This window comes from Pongo abelii, chromosome 20 (assembly GCF_028885655.2).
Source record: "Pongo abelii isolate AG06213 chromosome 20, NHGRI_mPonAbe1-v2.0_pri, whole genome shotgun sequence".
Classification (NCBI taxonomy): domain Eukaryota; kingdom Metazoa; phylum Chordata; class Mammalia; order Primates; family Hominidae; genus Pongo; species Pongo abelii.
In genome coordinates, this window is record NC_072005.2 from 5,631,850 (window position 1) to 5,647,152 (window position 15,303).

General features: G+C 47.1%; 1 protein-coding gene across 6 annotated transcripts in view; it reads left to right on the plus strand.

Annotated features, from left to right (window-relative positions):
- CATSPERD (cation channel sperm associated auxiliary subunit delta) overlaps positions 1–15,303 on the plus strand; it is a 57,785-nt gene that overhangs the window by 1,622 nt on the left and 40,860 nt on the right. For all 6 annotated transcript variants that reach the window (XR_008516356.2, XM_024238103.3, XM_054539423.2 and 3 more), the window contains exons 2-6: positions 2,854–2,908; positions 5,335–5,411; positions 7,932–8,004; positions 10,456–10,570; positions 13,750–13,817. Coding sequence is in view for 5 of the 6 variants with exons in the window: in XM_024238103.3 (XP_024093871.3) it covers positions 2,854–2,908; positions 5,335–5,411; positions 7,932–8,004; positions 10,456–10,570; positions 13,750–13,817 (388 nt within the window). In the remaining variant the exon portion in view is untranslated. The remainder of the gene's footprint in view (positions 1–2,853; positions 2,909–5,334; positions 5,412–7,931; positions 8,005–10,455; positions 10,571–13,749; positions 13,818–15,303) is intronic.

A 15,303-nucleotide genomic window follows, 5' to 3' on the forward strand; every position in this document is an offset into this window, starting at 1 on the left:
GCAGTCCAGCCTGGGTGACAAAGGGAGACTCTGTCTCAAAGGAAAAAAAAAAAGAGATGGGGTCTCACTGTTCTGCCCAGGCCGGTCTTGAACTCCTAGGCTCCAGTGATCCTTCAGCCTCCCAAAGTGTTGGGATTACAGGCGTGAGCCACCCACGCCCAGCCATACCCTTATTTTATTTTATTTTATTTGTTTGAGATGGAGTCTTTTTCTTGTCGCCCAGGCTGGAGTACAATGTCACGGTCTCGGCTCACTGCAACCTCCGCCTCTCAAGTTCAAGCAATTGTCCTGCCTCAGCCTCCAGAGTAGTTGGGATTAGGGGCGTCTGCCACCACGTGCAGCTAATTTTTTTGTGTTTTTAGTAGAGACAGGGTTCCACCATGTTGCCCAGGTTGGTCTCGAACTCCTGACCTCGTGATTCACCTGCCTTGGCCTCCCAACGTGCTGGGATTACAGGTGTGAGCCACCGCGCCTGGCCAATACCCTTATTTTATAGATATGAAAGCATACTTAGGAAAATTAAAGACACACTTGCCTAACAACACATAGCTAGTAAGTAGGAGAAACATTTTCCAGTGAAATTTACTAATAGGATTTGTCTTGAGGTCTGAAAAGGTGGGTTATATCCAGTTCTCTCATTTCCCCACACAGGCTCTCAAAGAATGGTCCCTGGACCAGCAGCATCAAGATCATCTGGGAATTTATTATAATTGGTTAGAAATGCAGTTCCCTGGACCTACTGAGTCGGGGACTTGGCAGTGGGACCCAGCAAACGGGGTTTATCAAGACCCCCCCATCCCCCCACAACCCCGGTGATTTTGATGCATATTCAAGATTGAGCACCTCTGCTGTAAACTATACCATCCTTCCAGTCACCACACACTCCCTTAAGGAGCCCCGAATACCTTGTTTCAGGACTTCATAATCTTCCTCAACTGGGGTCTGTGAAGGAGCCTTTAGAAATTCTTGGCCGGGCGTGGTGGCTCATGCCTATAATCCCAGCACTTCGGGAGGCCGAGGCGGGCGGATCGCAAGGTCAGGAGATCGAGACCATCCTGGCTGACACAGTGAAACCCCATCTCTACTAAAAATACAAACAATTAGCCGGTGTGGTGGCAGGCGCCTGTAGTCCCAGCTACTCGGGAGGCTGAGGCAGGAGAATGGCGTGAACCCGGGAGGTGGAGCTTGCAGTGAGCTGAGATTGCGCCACTGCCCTCCAGCCTGGGCGACAGAGCAAGATTCTGTCTCAAAAAAAGAAAAAAATTCTCAGAAATCATTTCTACATTTTGTGTGTACTTATGTCTGTTTCTGGGAGAGGAGTTTCATACAAATTTCTTTTTATTTTTTGAGACAGAGGCTTGCTCTGTCGCCCAGGCTGGAGTGCAGTGTGGCAAGAGCTCAACTCACTGCAACCTCCGCCTCCCAGGTTCAAGCGATTCTAGTGCCTCAGCCCTCAGCCTCCTGAGTATCTGGGATAACAGGCGCCCGCCACCCTGCCCAGCTAATCTTTTTTTTTTTTTTTTTTTTTTTTTGAGGTGGAGTCTCGCTCTGTTGCTGAGGCTGGAGTGCAGTGGCACAATCTCGGCTCACTGCAAGCTCCACCTTCGGGGTTCACGCCATTCTCCTGCCTCAGCCTCCTGAGTAGCTGGGACTACAGGTGCCGCCACCACGCCCAGCTAATTTTTTTGTATTTTTAGTAGAGACGGGGTTTCACCGTGTTAGCAAGGATGGTCTCGATCTCCTGACTTTGTGATCTGCCCGCCTCGGCCTCCCAAAGTGCTGGGATTACAGGCGTGAGCCACCACACCCAGACTGTTTTTTTTTGTTTTTTTGTTTTTTTGAGATGGAGTTTCACTCTTGTTGCCCGGGCTGGAGTGCAATGGCGCAATCTCGGCTCACCGTAACCTCCACCTCCCAGGTTCAAGCGATTCTCCTGCCTCAGCCTCCTGAGTAGCTGGAACTACAAGCATGCGCTATCACATGCTAATTTTGTATATTACAGACTAATTTTGTATATTTAGTAGGGACAGGGTTTCTCTATGTTGCTCAGGCTGGTCTCGAACTCCCAACCTCAGGTGATCCACCTGCCTCGGCCTCCCAAAGTGCTGGGATTACAGGTGTGAGCCACCTTGCCTAACTTTTTGTATTTTCAGTAAAGACGAGATTTCAGCATGTTGGCCAGGCTGATCTCAAACTCCTGACCTCAGCTGATCCACCCACCTTGACCTCCCAAAGTGCTGGGATTACAGGTGTGAGCCACCGCACCTGGCTCTAATTTTCCTATTTTCAGTAGAGATGGGGTTTCACCAGGTTGGCCAGGTTGGTCTTGAACTGCTCACCTCAAGTGATCCACCTGCCTCGGCCTCCCAAAGTGCTGGGATTAAAGACATGAGCCACCACGCCCAGCCTCATCTAATTTTCTAGGGCCTCCTATAACTCGAAAAGCATCAAGAACAGATACTTGGCCGGGCGCAGTTGCGCACACCTGTAATCCCAACACTTCGGGAGGCCAAGGCAGGCAGATCACGAGGTCAGGAGTTCAGGACCAGCCTGGCCAATATGGTGAAACCCTATCTCTACTAAAAATATAAAAAATTAGCCGGGCGTTGTGGTGCACGCCTGTAGTCCCAGCTACTCGGGAGGCTGAGGCAGGAGAATCACTTGAATCTGGGAGGCAGAGGTTGCAGTGAGCCGAGATCGTGCCACTGCACTCCAGCCTGGGCGATAGAGTGAGACTCCGTCCCCACAAAAAAAGAACAGATACTTTAGGGTTAACCCTGAGGTGGCTGAGTAGGAGGATTCATGCTGAATATTCAATAAAAATTGACAGATGGTCTTTCTTGTCACTTCTAGTGCTCGCACAGTGAGGACAGGAAAAGTGTTTAATGTCACACAGGACGTTCAAGGGGTATGTGGCTCCACACTTAAATTCATCCTTCACTTTTATCTAAGTACAGGATCAGAGGTAACACTTCCTGGTATTTCTTGGGTGCCGGTGTTGTCAAGCATTTGAGATCATTACTTTATTCAGTCTTTACAATTCTTTCCCCTTTGAAATAGGGATTAATCTTTCCCATTTCACTGAGAAACAAGTTTAGAGAGATCAAGTCATCTGAACAACGCCAAGAGGAAGAAGTGGGAATAGAACTAAGATGGTCTGAGTTTTTATCGAGTGTTCTGTTTACTTCTCTCTCAGATAGGAGGTTTTATTTTTTGAGACAGGGTCTTGCTCTGTTGCCCAGGTTGGAGTGCAGTGGCGCGATCTCAGCTCACCGCAACCTCTGCCTCCCCGGGTCAAGCGATTCTCGTGCCTTACCCTCCCAAGTAGCTGGGATTACAGGTGTGCGCCACCATGCCCAGCTAATTTTTGTATTTTTGTAGAGACGAGGTTTTGCCATGTTGCCCAGGCTGGTCTCGAGCTCCTGGACTTAAGTAACCTACCTGCCTCAGCCTCCCAAAGTGCTGGGATTACAGATGTTCACCACCGTGGCCAGCCTTGATAGGAGATTTTAAAATGCATAGTAACAGTAGAAGCAAACCGTGTTGCTTTGTTTACCTCATATAATGTCACAGGAAATGTCAGTTTATTTCATGCTTAAAATACATGAAGAAAAAATATTCTGTCAGTTCAAATTCGTTTCCTATTGACAAAATTGCATAATTTTGGCCAGGCGAGGTGGCTTATGCCTGTAATCCCAGCACTTTGGGAGGCCGAGGCGGGCAGATCCCTGAGGTCAGGAGTTCAAGACCAGCCTGGCCAATATGGTGAAACCCCGTCTCTACTAGAAATACAGAAATTAGCCAGGCACGGTGGCGCACGCCTGTAATCCCAGCTACTCGGGAGGCTGAGTCAGGAGAATTGCTTGAACCCAGGAGGCAGAGGTTGCAGTGAACCAAGATCACGCCACTGTACTCCAGTCTGGGGTGACAGAGCAAGACTCTGTCTCAAAAAAAAAAAAAAATGCATAATTTCAAAATGGTGTCAGCATTTTGAAACAATCTTCAAGTGACTGGTTTCTAACATGTTAATATTCATCATTCTCTGGCCTTTCAAATAACTAATCAACTGTAAACAAATAGTAACATGTATAGGTAAGAGATGTGATATGAATAATTACCCTGTTAATTTTTTTTTTTTTTTTTGAGACGGAGTCTTGCTCTGTCGCCCAGGCTGGAGTGCAGTGGCGCAATCTCGGCTCACTGCAACCTTCTCCTCCCGGATTTAAGCCATTCTCCTGCCTCAGCCTCCCAAGTAGCTGAGATTACAGGCACGCGCCACCGCACCCATCTAATTTTTGTATTTTTAGTAGAGACGGGGTTTCACCATGTTGGCCTTGCTGGTCTCGAACTCCCTCCTGACCTCATGATTTGCCCACATCAGCCTCCCAAAGTGCTGGGATTACAGGGGTGAACCACTGCGTTTGGCCTGAATTTTTTTAATTTTTAAATTATCATTTCTTTTAGGGACAGGGTCTCTCTTTGTTGCCTAGGATGTAGGGCAGTGCTGAGATCATAGCTCACTGCAGCCTAAAACTCCTGGGCTCAAGCCATCCTCCTGCCTTAGGCTCCCCAGTAGTTGGGACTACAGGCATGCACTACAATGCCCAGCTAATTTTTATATTTTTTTGTAGAGATGTGGTCTTGCTGTGCTGCTCAGGCTGGTCTCGAACTCCTGGCCTCAAGAAATCCTCCTGCCACAGCCTCCCAAAGTATTGGGATTACAGATGTGAGCCACTGCACCTGGCCCACCCTGTGAATTAAAAAAAAACTGTTTATTTGGACATAATTATAGATTTGCAGCAAGTTGCAAAAACAGTACAGGGAACTCCCAAGCCCTTCCACCAGCTTCCCCCAGCAGTCATATCTGACATGATCATAGTACAAGGTCAAAACAGGAAAATGACATTGGTACATTCCACCTACCTAATTCAGATTTCACTCTTTATGTTGATAATGGTGAGTATTAAAAATTATTTCTGGCAGGACGCGGTGGCTCACACCTGTAATCCCAGCACTTTGGGAGGCCAAGGCAGGTGGATCACAAGGTCAGGAGATTGAGACCATCCTGGCTAACATGGTGAAACCGTGTCTCTACTAAAAAAATAGAAAAAATCAGCCGGGCGTGGTGGCAGGCGCCTGTATTCCCAGCTACTCGGGAGGCTGAGGCAGGAGAATGGCATGAACCTGGGATGTGGAGCTTGCAGTGAGCCAAGATCGTGCAACTGCACTCCAGCCTGGGCGACAGAGCGAGACTCTGTCTCAAAAAAAAAAAATTATTTCTATCAGCTGTTTATGGTTATTGATATTATTAAGATTTTGTGATTATCTCTCTAGGACCGCCTGTATTTTCAATCTACAACAACGCGCTTGATTAAACATCCTTGCGAGAAAAATATAGCACTATATCTAGGGTAAGCGGCAATTTTATGTACTGTTACCTTCCTTTTAAATTAAATCTTTAGATTTGCCCTCATTCATTCGTTCAACAAACAGTAAAGAAGACGGCTCTGCCCTGTGTTGCTAGTTGCTGGCCTGTAGGGAGTCCATAGTCAGGGGCTGGAATTGGAGGAAGGGAGATGAAGGAGATCAGCCAGTAACTAAAACAACTGCAGTATAGTGTGGTACCACCTGTCAAAGATGCTTGGTATAAGCACTGTTGGGATGCCTCAGGAAAAAATGCCTAGGAAGTTTCCACTGGGGAGTCGATGACAAAACTGGGTTTTGAAGGATGAATAGGAGTTCACTGGGATGGTGGGAGCAACCAGATGTGTATGGGCTTAGAGCAGAGCATTCAAAGGAATAAAAACACCATGCCCAGCATGCACGTGAGTTCGTAAGGGTAGCAGGTTAGGAAACCAGGTATGTCCACCATGCCAAGATGCTTACCCTCACCCTGAGGGTAGTGGAGGATGTGGGGCTGCATGACTCCTCTTTGTATTCAAGACATCAGTCTGGCAGCATCAAAAAGGGGACCGGAGGCCAGGTGCAGTGACTCATGCCTATAGTACCAGCACTTTGGGAGGCCAAGGCAGGAGGATCACTGGAGGATCGCTGGAAACTAGGAATTCAAGACCAGCCTGGGAATATAGCAAGATCCCAGTATCTACAAAACAAAACAAAACAAAAAAACAGAAAATTAGCTGGGGGTGGGCCAGGCACAGTGGCTCACCTCTGTAATCCCAGCACTTTGGGAGGCCGAGGTGGGGGGACCACGAGGTCAAGAGATCGAGACCAGCCTGGCCAACATGGTGAAATCCCGTCTCTACTAAAAATACAAAAATTAGCTGGGCGTGATGGCGCCTGCCTGTAGTCCCAGCTACTCAGGAGGCTGAGGCAGGAGAATCACTTGAACCCGGGAGTTGGAGGTTGCAGTGAGCTGAGATCGCACCACTGCACTCCAGCCTGGTGACAGAGCGAGACTCTGTCTCAAAAAAAAAAAAAAAACAAGAAAAGAAAGAAAAAGAAAATTAGCTGGGGGTGGCAATGTGCACCTGTAGTCCCAGCTACTTGGGAGGCTGAGGTAGGAGGTTTACTTGAGCACAGGAGTTCGAGGGTGCAGTGAGCCATGAGCACACCATTGTACCCTGTCTGGATGACAGAGACCATCTCTGTCATCAACAGCTCTTTTATAAATCAGCCATGACCAATTATAAAACATAATTATGGCTGGGAGGCTGAGGCAGGAGGATCCCTTGAGCCCAGGAGTTGAAAACCAGCCTGGATAACATAGCAAGACCTATCTCTCTCTCTCTCTTTTTTTTTTGTGACGGAGTCTTGTTCTGTCGCCTAGGCTGCAGTGCAGTGGCGGCGCAATCTTGGCTCACTGCAACCTCCACCTCCTGGGTTCCAGCAATTCTTCTGCCTCAGCCTCCTAAGTAGCTGGGACTACAGGTGTGCACCACCACGCCCGATTAATTTTTGTATTTTTAGTAAAGACAGAGTTTTTACCATGCTGGCCAGGCTGGTCTGGAACTCCTGACCTCAGGTGATCCACCCCTCTGGGCCTCCCAAAGTGCTGGGATTACAGGCATGAGCCACCACACCTGGCCATCCATCTCTCTCTCTCTCTCTTTTTTTTAAAGGCTATTATGAGAAATACCATTCATGATGGCAACAAAAACTTTAAAAGGAATAGGAATTAACTCAGTAATTCTTTTTTTTTTTTTTTTTTTTTTTGAGACAGTGTTTCGCTCTTGTCGCCCAGGCTGGCATGCAGTGGCATGATCTTGGCTCACTGCAACCTCTGCCTCCCAGGTTCAAGCGATTCTCCTGCCTCAGCCTCCCAAGTAGCTGGGATTACAGGTGTGCACCACCATGCCAGGCTAATTTTTATGTGTGTTTTTAGTAGAGATGGGGTTTCAACATGTTGGCCAGGCTGGTCTCGAACTCCTGACCTCAGGTGATCTGCCTGCCTTGGCTTCCAAAGTGCTGGGATTACAGGCATGAACCACCGCACCTGGCCAACTCAGTAATTCTTTTCTGTTGAAAAACCATAAAATTTATTGGGGAGTTGGGGAAGAAGATCTGGGTAATGAAATGATATACCATGTTCATGGATGGCCTTTTCCTATTTAAAAGTTTCCCATATGAAGGAACAAATTGTTTATTTCTTATATACACATTCCTGGTCTAAAACTATTTACTTTAGTGGAACTAGAGCCATATAAATTATAAAACTGAAGTCCATCCTGCCACTCAATGTACATTTTATATAGTTTTATATTTGATGTATTCACACATTTAAACTATTATTTCTAGAAGTCAAACACCTGGACTATAGAAGTTTATTTATGCAAAATAAGTAAATTATATCTAAATGACTCCTGGTTACAATACAAATTTTGTTTGAATGGAGACATTTTAGAGTACCTCTATTGTCTTTTTTCTTTCCTTGTGTGACGTTATCCTAATTTATTTATTGTTTATTTCAGGAAACAAGTTTTTTTCACAAGAGATAACTTTGAGACTAGTCTCCTTCCATTTACCATCCCTACATCAATGCAGGTACTTATTGTACTGAGTGATCTGAAGGATGCTAGTATAAGTAATATTTGGGGGAAAATACAGTTCAGAAATACCAGACTGGTCTGTTTTTGTTAGTTTAGAGGTTTATTTTACAATGTACCTCTTAAAGACATTAAGGGCAATTTCTAAGCCTAAAGAAGGGCTGGTTTTATTCTGCCCCTACTACCAAAATAGGCTTTTTATTCCTGAAAAAGAAAAAAGAGTGGATGTAGGTGCTCTTCCTTACATTGGTTATATTATAAATAGATAGGTGGGATGGTATTTTACTTTACATGCAGTAATTTTAAGACCTCCCTTGGTCAGGTACAGTGGCTCATGCCTGTAATCCCAGCACTTTGGGAGGCTGAGGCGGGCAGATCACGAGGTCAAGAGTGATCCTGGCCAACATGGTGAAACCCCGTCTCTACTAAAAATACAAAAATTAGCTGGGCGTGGTGGCACAGGCCTGTAGCCCCAGCTACTTGGGAGGCTAAGGCAGGAGAATCGCTCAAACCCAGGAGGTGGAGGTTGTAGTGGCCCGAGATTGAGACACTGCACTCCAGCCTGGGTGACAGAGGGAGACTCTATCTTAAAAAATAATAATAATAAAATAAATAAATAAATAAATAAAAAATAGATAGGTCAGATGGTATCTTACTTTACAGGCAGTAATTTCAAGACCTCCCTTAGGTACAGTGGCTCATGCCTGTAATCCCCACACGTTGATTGGCCAAGACAGGAGGATCACTTGAGTCCAGGAGTTCAAGACCAGCCTGGGCAACATAGGGAGAGCCCTGTCTCTACCAGAAAAAAAAAAAAAAAGAGCCCCCGAAATTGTCCTAAACCAAAGCAGGAAAACCACACCCTTAGTGAATATTTGAGAAATTATACCATCGACACCTATGCTAAATAAAGTTTTGGTCTGGACGTGGTGGTTCATGCCTGTAACCCCAGCACTTTGAGAGGCTGAGGTGGGCAGATTGCTTGAGCCCAGGAGTTCAAGACTCACCAGGGCAACAGGACGAAACTCCAACTCTATATGAAATTTAAAAAAATTAGCTGGGTGTGGTGGTGTGGTGGTGTATGCCTGTTGTTCCAGTAACTCAGGAGCCTGAGGTGGGAAGATTGCTTGAGCCGGGAGCTGGAGGTTGCAGTGAACTATGATTGTGCCATTTCACTCCAGCTTAAGTGACAGCTTGAGAGTCTATCTCAAAATAAATAAATAAAGTTTTGTCAATTATCGACATACCAATATTTCTCCTAAAAGCGACACTTAACAGTTAATGCTAGTCATTCATCATTTATACTTTAGGCTTTGTCATCCAAGAAGGTTTTGTTTTGTTTTGTTTGTTTGTTTGATTTTGTGGTTTTTGTTTTTTCAGATGGAGTCTCCCTCTGTCACCCAAGCTGGAGTGCAGTGGCACAATCTTGGCTCATTGCAACCTCCGCCTCCTGGGTTCAAGCGATTCTCGTGCCTCAGCCTCATGAGTAACTGGGATTACAGGCAGGCACCACCATGCCTGGCTAATTTTTTTGTATTTTTAGTAGAGATGGGGTTTTGTTATGTTGGCCAGCTGGTATTGAACTCTTTACCTTGAGTGATCTGCCTGCCTTGGCTTCCTGAAGTGTTGGCATTACAGGCGTGAGCCACCACGCTCGGCCATAAAGTTTTTTTTTCTTTTCTTTCTTTTTCTTTTTTTTTTTCAAGACAGAGTTTCACCCTTGTTGCCCAAGCTGTAGTCAATGGTGCAATCTCGGCTCACTGCAACCTCTACCTCCTGGGTTCAAGCAATTCTCCTGCCTCAGCCTCCCGAGTAGCTGGGACTATAGGCACCTGCCACCATACTCAGCTAATTTTTGTATTTTTAATAGCGGCAGGGTTTCACTATCTTGGCCAGGCTGGTCTTGAAATCCTGACCTCAGGTGATTCACCTGCCTTGGCCTCCCAAAGTGCTGGGATTACAGGCGTAAGCCACCGTGCCAGGTCTCCCTCCCTCCCTCCCTCCCTTCCTTCCTTCCTTCCTCCTTTCTTTCTCTCTCTCTTTCTCTATTTCTTTTCTTTCTTTCTTTCCCAGAGTTTTGCTCTTGTCACCAGGCTGGGGTGACCCAGTCTCAGCTCACTGCAACCTCCGCCTCCTAGGATCAAGTGATTCTCCTGCCTCAGCCTCTCAAGTAGCTGGGATTACAAGTGCCTGCTGCCACACCTGGCTAATTTTTGTATTTTTAGTAGAGACGGGGTTTCACTATGTTGGCCAGGCTGGTCTCGAACTCCTGACCTCAGGTGATCTACCCGCTATGGCCTCCCCAAGTGCTGGGATTACATGCGAGGGCCACCGCGCCCATCCATAAATGTTTTTTTTTTTTTCTTCAATGCATGTCTAGAAGTCTGTGTTTCTGAATCAATGTTTGAAAAGATGCTCTCATTGATATCATCCATATGATAACTTTTAGGTCGGCGTACCAGCAGTGACATCAGCACATTTTGCTGGTTCATTATTGCTGTTAGTAGTGGATCAAAAAGTCTATATTTATGATTATGAAAATAATTCTTGGAGCATGTCTTTAGGTATGTACATTTTGTATTTTTAAATTTTGTTTGAGTGTTGTCACATGAGAGAAGAGGGTATTAGTGTTGGAAGTATAAGTGATGCTCCTACTTGGATGTCAGCCCCAGGACGTTACTTTGTCCTTTCCAATCAAAATGAAAATTGGCCTGAGGCCCCATCCATAGACTGGGAACCTAGTGTTCCCATCATGCACTGTAGTCACAAGCCACAAAAGCTACTTGGACTGATTGAAACAAACAAGAGGCATTGGCCGGGTGTGGTGGCTCATGCCTGTGATCCCAGCAATTTGGGAGTCTGCGGTAGGCGGATCATCTGAGGTCAGGAGTTTGAGACCAGCCTGACCAACATGGCGAAACCCGGTCTCTACTAAAAATACAAAAATTAGGCTGAGCGCGGTGGCTCACGCCTGTAATCCCAGCACTTTGGGAGGCTGAGGCGGGCGGATCATCTGAGGTCAGGAGTTCGAGACCAGCCTGACCAACATGGGGAAACCCCGTCTCTACTAAAAATACAAAATTAGCTGGGCGTGGTGGTGCATGCCTGTAATCTCAGCTACTCAGGAGGCTGAGGCAGGAGAATCGCTTGAACCTGGGAGGTGGAGGTTGCGGTGAGCCGAGATTGTGCCACTGCACTCCAGCCTGGACAACAAGAGCAAAACTGTGTCTCAAAAAAAAAAAAAAAAAAAAAAAAAAGCTGGGTGTGGTGGTGTGTGCCTGTAATCCCAGCTTACTCTGGAGCCTGAGGCAGGAGGATCCCTTGAGCCCAGGAAGTGGAGGTTGCAGTGAGCTGAGATTGGGCCACTGCGCCCCAGCCTGGATGACAGAGTGAGACTCTGTCTAAAAAAAAAAAAACTCGAGGGACATCAGGGGGTCTTGGTGATGGATTGGTGTCAGGGGAGGACCAGGGAAAACTGAGGATGACCAGTAGATGTCTGGTAACCAAGCTGGATTATGAGCATTGTCCCTCCCACACACTTCTCATGAGGGCTAGGGGACGGTAGAGAAGGTGAGGTTTATGAAGAGGGAGAAAGATGAGGACTCTGATGCAGGAGGAAAGAAGATGTGAAAAGTGAAGATGAAGCAAATGTTAGCTTTAGAAAAGAAGAGGATCACTTGAGCCCAGGAGTTCAAGTCCACCCTAGGCAACAGAGCAGAATGCCATCTTTACAAAAAAACTTACTTTTCTTTTTTTGGAGACAGAGTCTCACTCGGTCATCCAGGCTAGAGTACAGTGGCCCAGTCTTGGCTTACTGCAACCTCCGCCTCCTGGGTTCAAGCAATTCTCCTGCCTCAGCTTCCTGAGTAGCTGGGGTCACAGGCACCCGCCACCACGCCTGGCTAATTTTTTGTTTGTTTGTTTGTTTTGAGATGGAGTTTCACTGTTGTTGCCCAGGCTGGAGTGCGATCGCACGATCTCGGCTCATTGCACCCTCTGCCTCTCGGGTTCAAGCGATTCTCCTGCCTTACTCTCCCAAGTAGCTGGGATTACAGGCGTGTGCCACCACGCTCAGCTAATTTTTTTTTTTTTTTTTTTTGACGGAGTCTCGCTCTGTCACTAGGCTGGAGTGCAGTGGCACAATCTGGGCTCACTGCAACCTCCACCTCCCAGGTTCAAGTGATCCTCCTGTCTCAGCCTCCCGAATAGCTGGGACTACAGATGCGTGCCACCACGCCCAGCTAATTTTTGTATGTTTTTAGTAGAGATGGGGTTCCACCATGTTGGCCAGGATGATCTCGATCTATTGACCTCGTGATCCCCTCACCTCAGCCTCCCAAAGTGCCGGGATTATAGGCGTGAGCCACTGTGCCTGGCTAATTTTTTTTTTTTTGAGACAGAGTCTTGCTCTGTCGCCCAGGCTGGATGGAGTGCAGTGGCGCGATCTCGGCTCACTGTAAGCTCCGCCTCCCGGGTTCATGCCATTCTCTTGCCTCAGCCTCCTGAGTAGCTGGGACTACAGGCGCCTGCCACCATGCCCGCCTAATTTTTTGTATTTTTAGTAGAGACAGGGTTTCACCATGTTAGCCAGGATGGTCTCAGTCTCCTGACTTCGTGATCTGCCCACCTCGGCCTCCCAAAATGCTGGGATTACAGGCATGAGCCACCGTGCCCGGCCTAATTTTGAATTTTTAATAGAGACGAGGTTTCTCCATGTTGGCCAGGCTGGTCTTGAACTCCCAACCTCAGGAGATCCGCCTGCCTCCACCTCCCAAACTGCTAGGATTACAGGTGTGAACCACTGAGTCGGGCCAACTGGGGGCAGTTCTGTCCCCCAGAGGACACTTGGCAATGTCTGGAGACATTTTTGGTGTCAAGACTAGAGGAAGGTGCTACTGGCATTGAGTGGTGGGTAGAGATACAGATGCTAAAAAGCATCCTACAATGCATAGGAAGCTCCTCGCAAGCGAGAACCATCTGCTCCCAAATTTCAGTAGTGTTGAGGTTGAGAAACCCTGTTCTGAACTTTTCTCCAGGCCGGGCGCGGTGGCTCACACCTGTAATCCCAGCACTTTGGGAGGCTGAGGCAGGTGGATCTCTTGAGGTCAGGAGTTTGAGACCAGCCTGGCCACCATGGTGAAACGCTGTTTCTACTAAAAATGCAAAAATTAGCCAGGCGTGGTGGTGGGCACCTGTAATTCCAGCTTGAGAGGCTGAGGCAGGAGAATCATTTGAACCTGGGAGGTGAAGGTGGCAGTGAGCCACCATTGCACTCTAGCCTGGATGACAGAGATTGCACCACTGCACTCCAGCCTGGACGACAGGGGGACTCTCTCTCAAATAAATAAATAAGTAAATAAATAAACTTTTCTAGGCCAGGTGCAGTGGCTCACGCCTGTAATCCCAGCACTTTGTGAGGCCGAGGTGGGTGGATCACGAGGTCAGGAGATCGAAACCATCCTGGCTAACACAGTGAAACCCCGTCTCTACTAAAAATACAAAAAATTAGCCGGGCGTGGTGGCGGGCGCCTGTAGTCCCAGCTACTTGGGAGGCTGAGGCAGGAGAATGGCGTGAACCTGGGAGGCGGAGCTTGCAGTGAGCTGGGATCGCGCCACTGCACTCCAGTCTGGGCGACAGCAAGACTCCGTCTCAAAAACAAAACAAAACAAAACAAAAAACAAAAAACTTTTCTCCAAACTTCAGGGAACTCATAAACATTTCAAAATTATATTTTCCTTTCAGGTATAAAACACCCTGTTACACATGTCTCTGGTGATAATTGTTGTTATACTGGAAGTTTGTTTTGTGTGGTAAGTATAAGTGTATTATTGTTCATTTTTTTTTGCTCTCCTCTGAGCACAAATAATCATGAGTAGACATAAAGGCTGGGTGTGGTGGCTCACACCTGTAATCCCAGCACTTTGGGAGGCGGAGACAAGAGGATTGCTGAAGCCCAGGAGTTTGAGACCAGCCTGGGCAACATAGTGAAACCCCATCTCTACAAAACAATAAAATAATTAGTCTGGTGTGGTGACATGTGCCTGTAGTCCCAGCCACAACAGGAGGATTGCTTGAGCCCAGGAGATGGAGGCTGCAATGAGCCATGATTACACCACTGCACTCCAGCCTGGGCAACAAGCGAGACTCCGTTTAAAAAAAAAAAAAAAAGATTGGGCACGGTGGCTCATGCCTGTAGTAATCTAGCACTTTGGGAGGCCGAGGTGGGTGGATCACCTGAGGCCAGGAGCTCGAGACCAGCCTGGCCAACATGGCAAAACCCTGTCTCTACTAAAAATACAAAAAATTAGCCAGGCATGGTGGTGTGTGCCTGTAATCCCAGCTACTCAGGAGGCTGAGGCAGGAGAATCTCTTGAGCCTGGGAGGCGGAGGCTGCAGTGAGCCGAGATCACACCACTACACTCTAGCCTGGGCAACGAGAGTGAAACTCCGTCTCAAAAAAAAAAAAAAAAAAGGAAAAAGAAAAAAGAAAAAGAAAAAGAAATAAGGGCAGTGTAAGGCTTGAGACTGGGTCTCAAGAACTTGGTCAGTGTTATTTCCCATGGGCTCAGAGCACAGTTGGGAGATGGAAAAGGTTTTGGGAACGTTTTCAGATCCAGTGGCTGACACTATAAATACATCCATCTATAGTTGACCTTTGAACAATGTATAGGTTAGAGGTACCACCCTCCACCCCACACAGCTGAAAATCCACAGGTAACTTTCGACTTCCCCAAAACTTAATTACTGGCCAGGCGCGGTGGTTCATGCCTGTAATCCCAGCAGTTTGGGATGCTGAGGTGGGCAGATCACAAGGTCAGGAGTTCAAGACCAGCCTGGCCAACATAGTGAAACCCTGTCTCTACTAAAAATACAAAAAATTAGCCAGGCATGCTGGCAGGCACCTGTAATCCCAGCTCACAAATTCGAGGCTGGTATGGGCAACATGGTGAGACCTTGTCTCTACTCAAAATACAAAAAAAAAAAAAAAAAAAAAAAAGAAAAGAAAAAAATAGCTAGGTATGGTGGTGCGCACCTATAGTCCCAGCTACTCGGGTCGCTGGGATGAGAGGATGGCTTGAGCCCAGGAGGCGCAGGTTATAGTGAGCTGAGATCATGCCACTGCACTCGGCTGGGGCAATAGAGCCAGAACTTGTCTCAAAACAAAAACAAACCAAAAAACAAATTTAATTACTAATAGCCTACTGTTGCCTGGAAGCCTTACTAATAACATAAACAGTCTATGACTGTCACCCAGGGTAGACTGCAGTGGCGCAATCTCGGCTCATTGCAACCTCC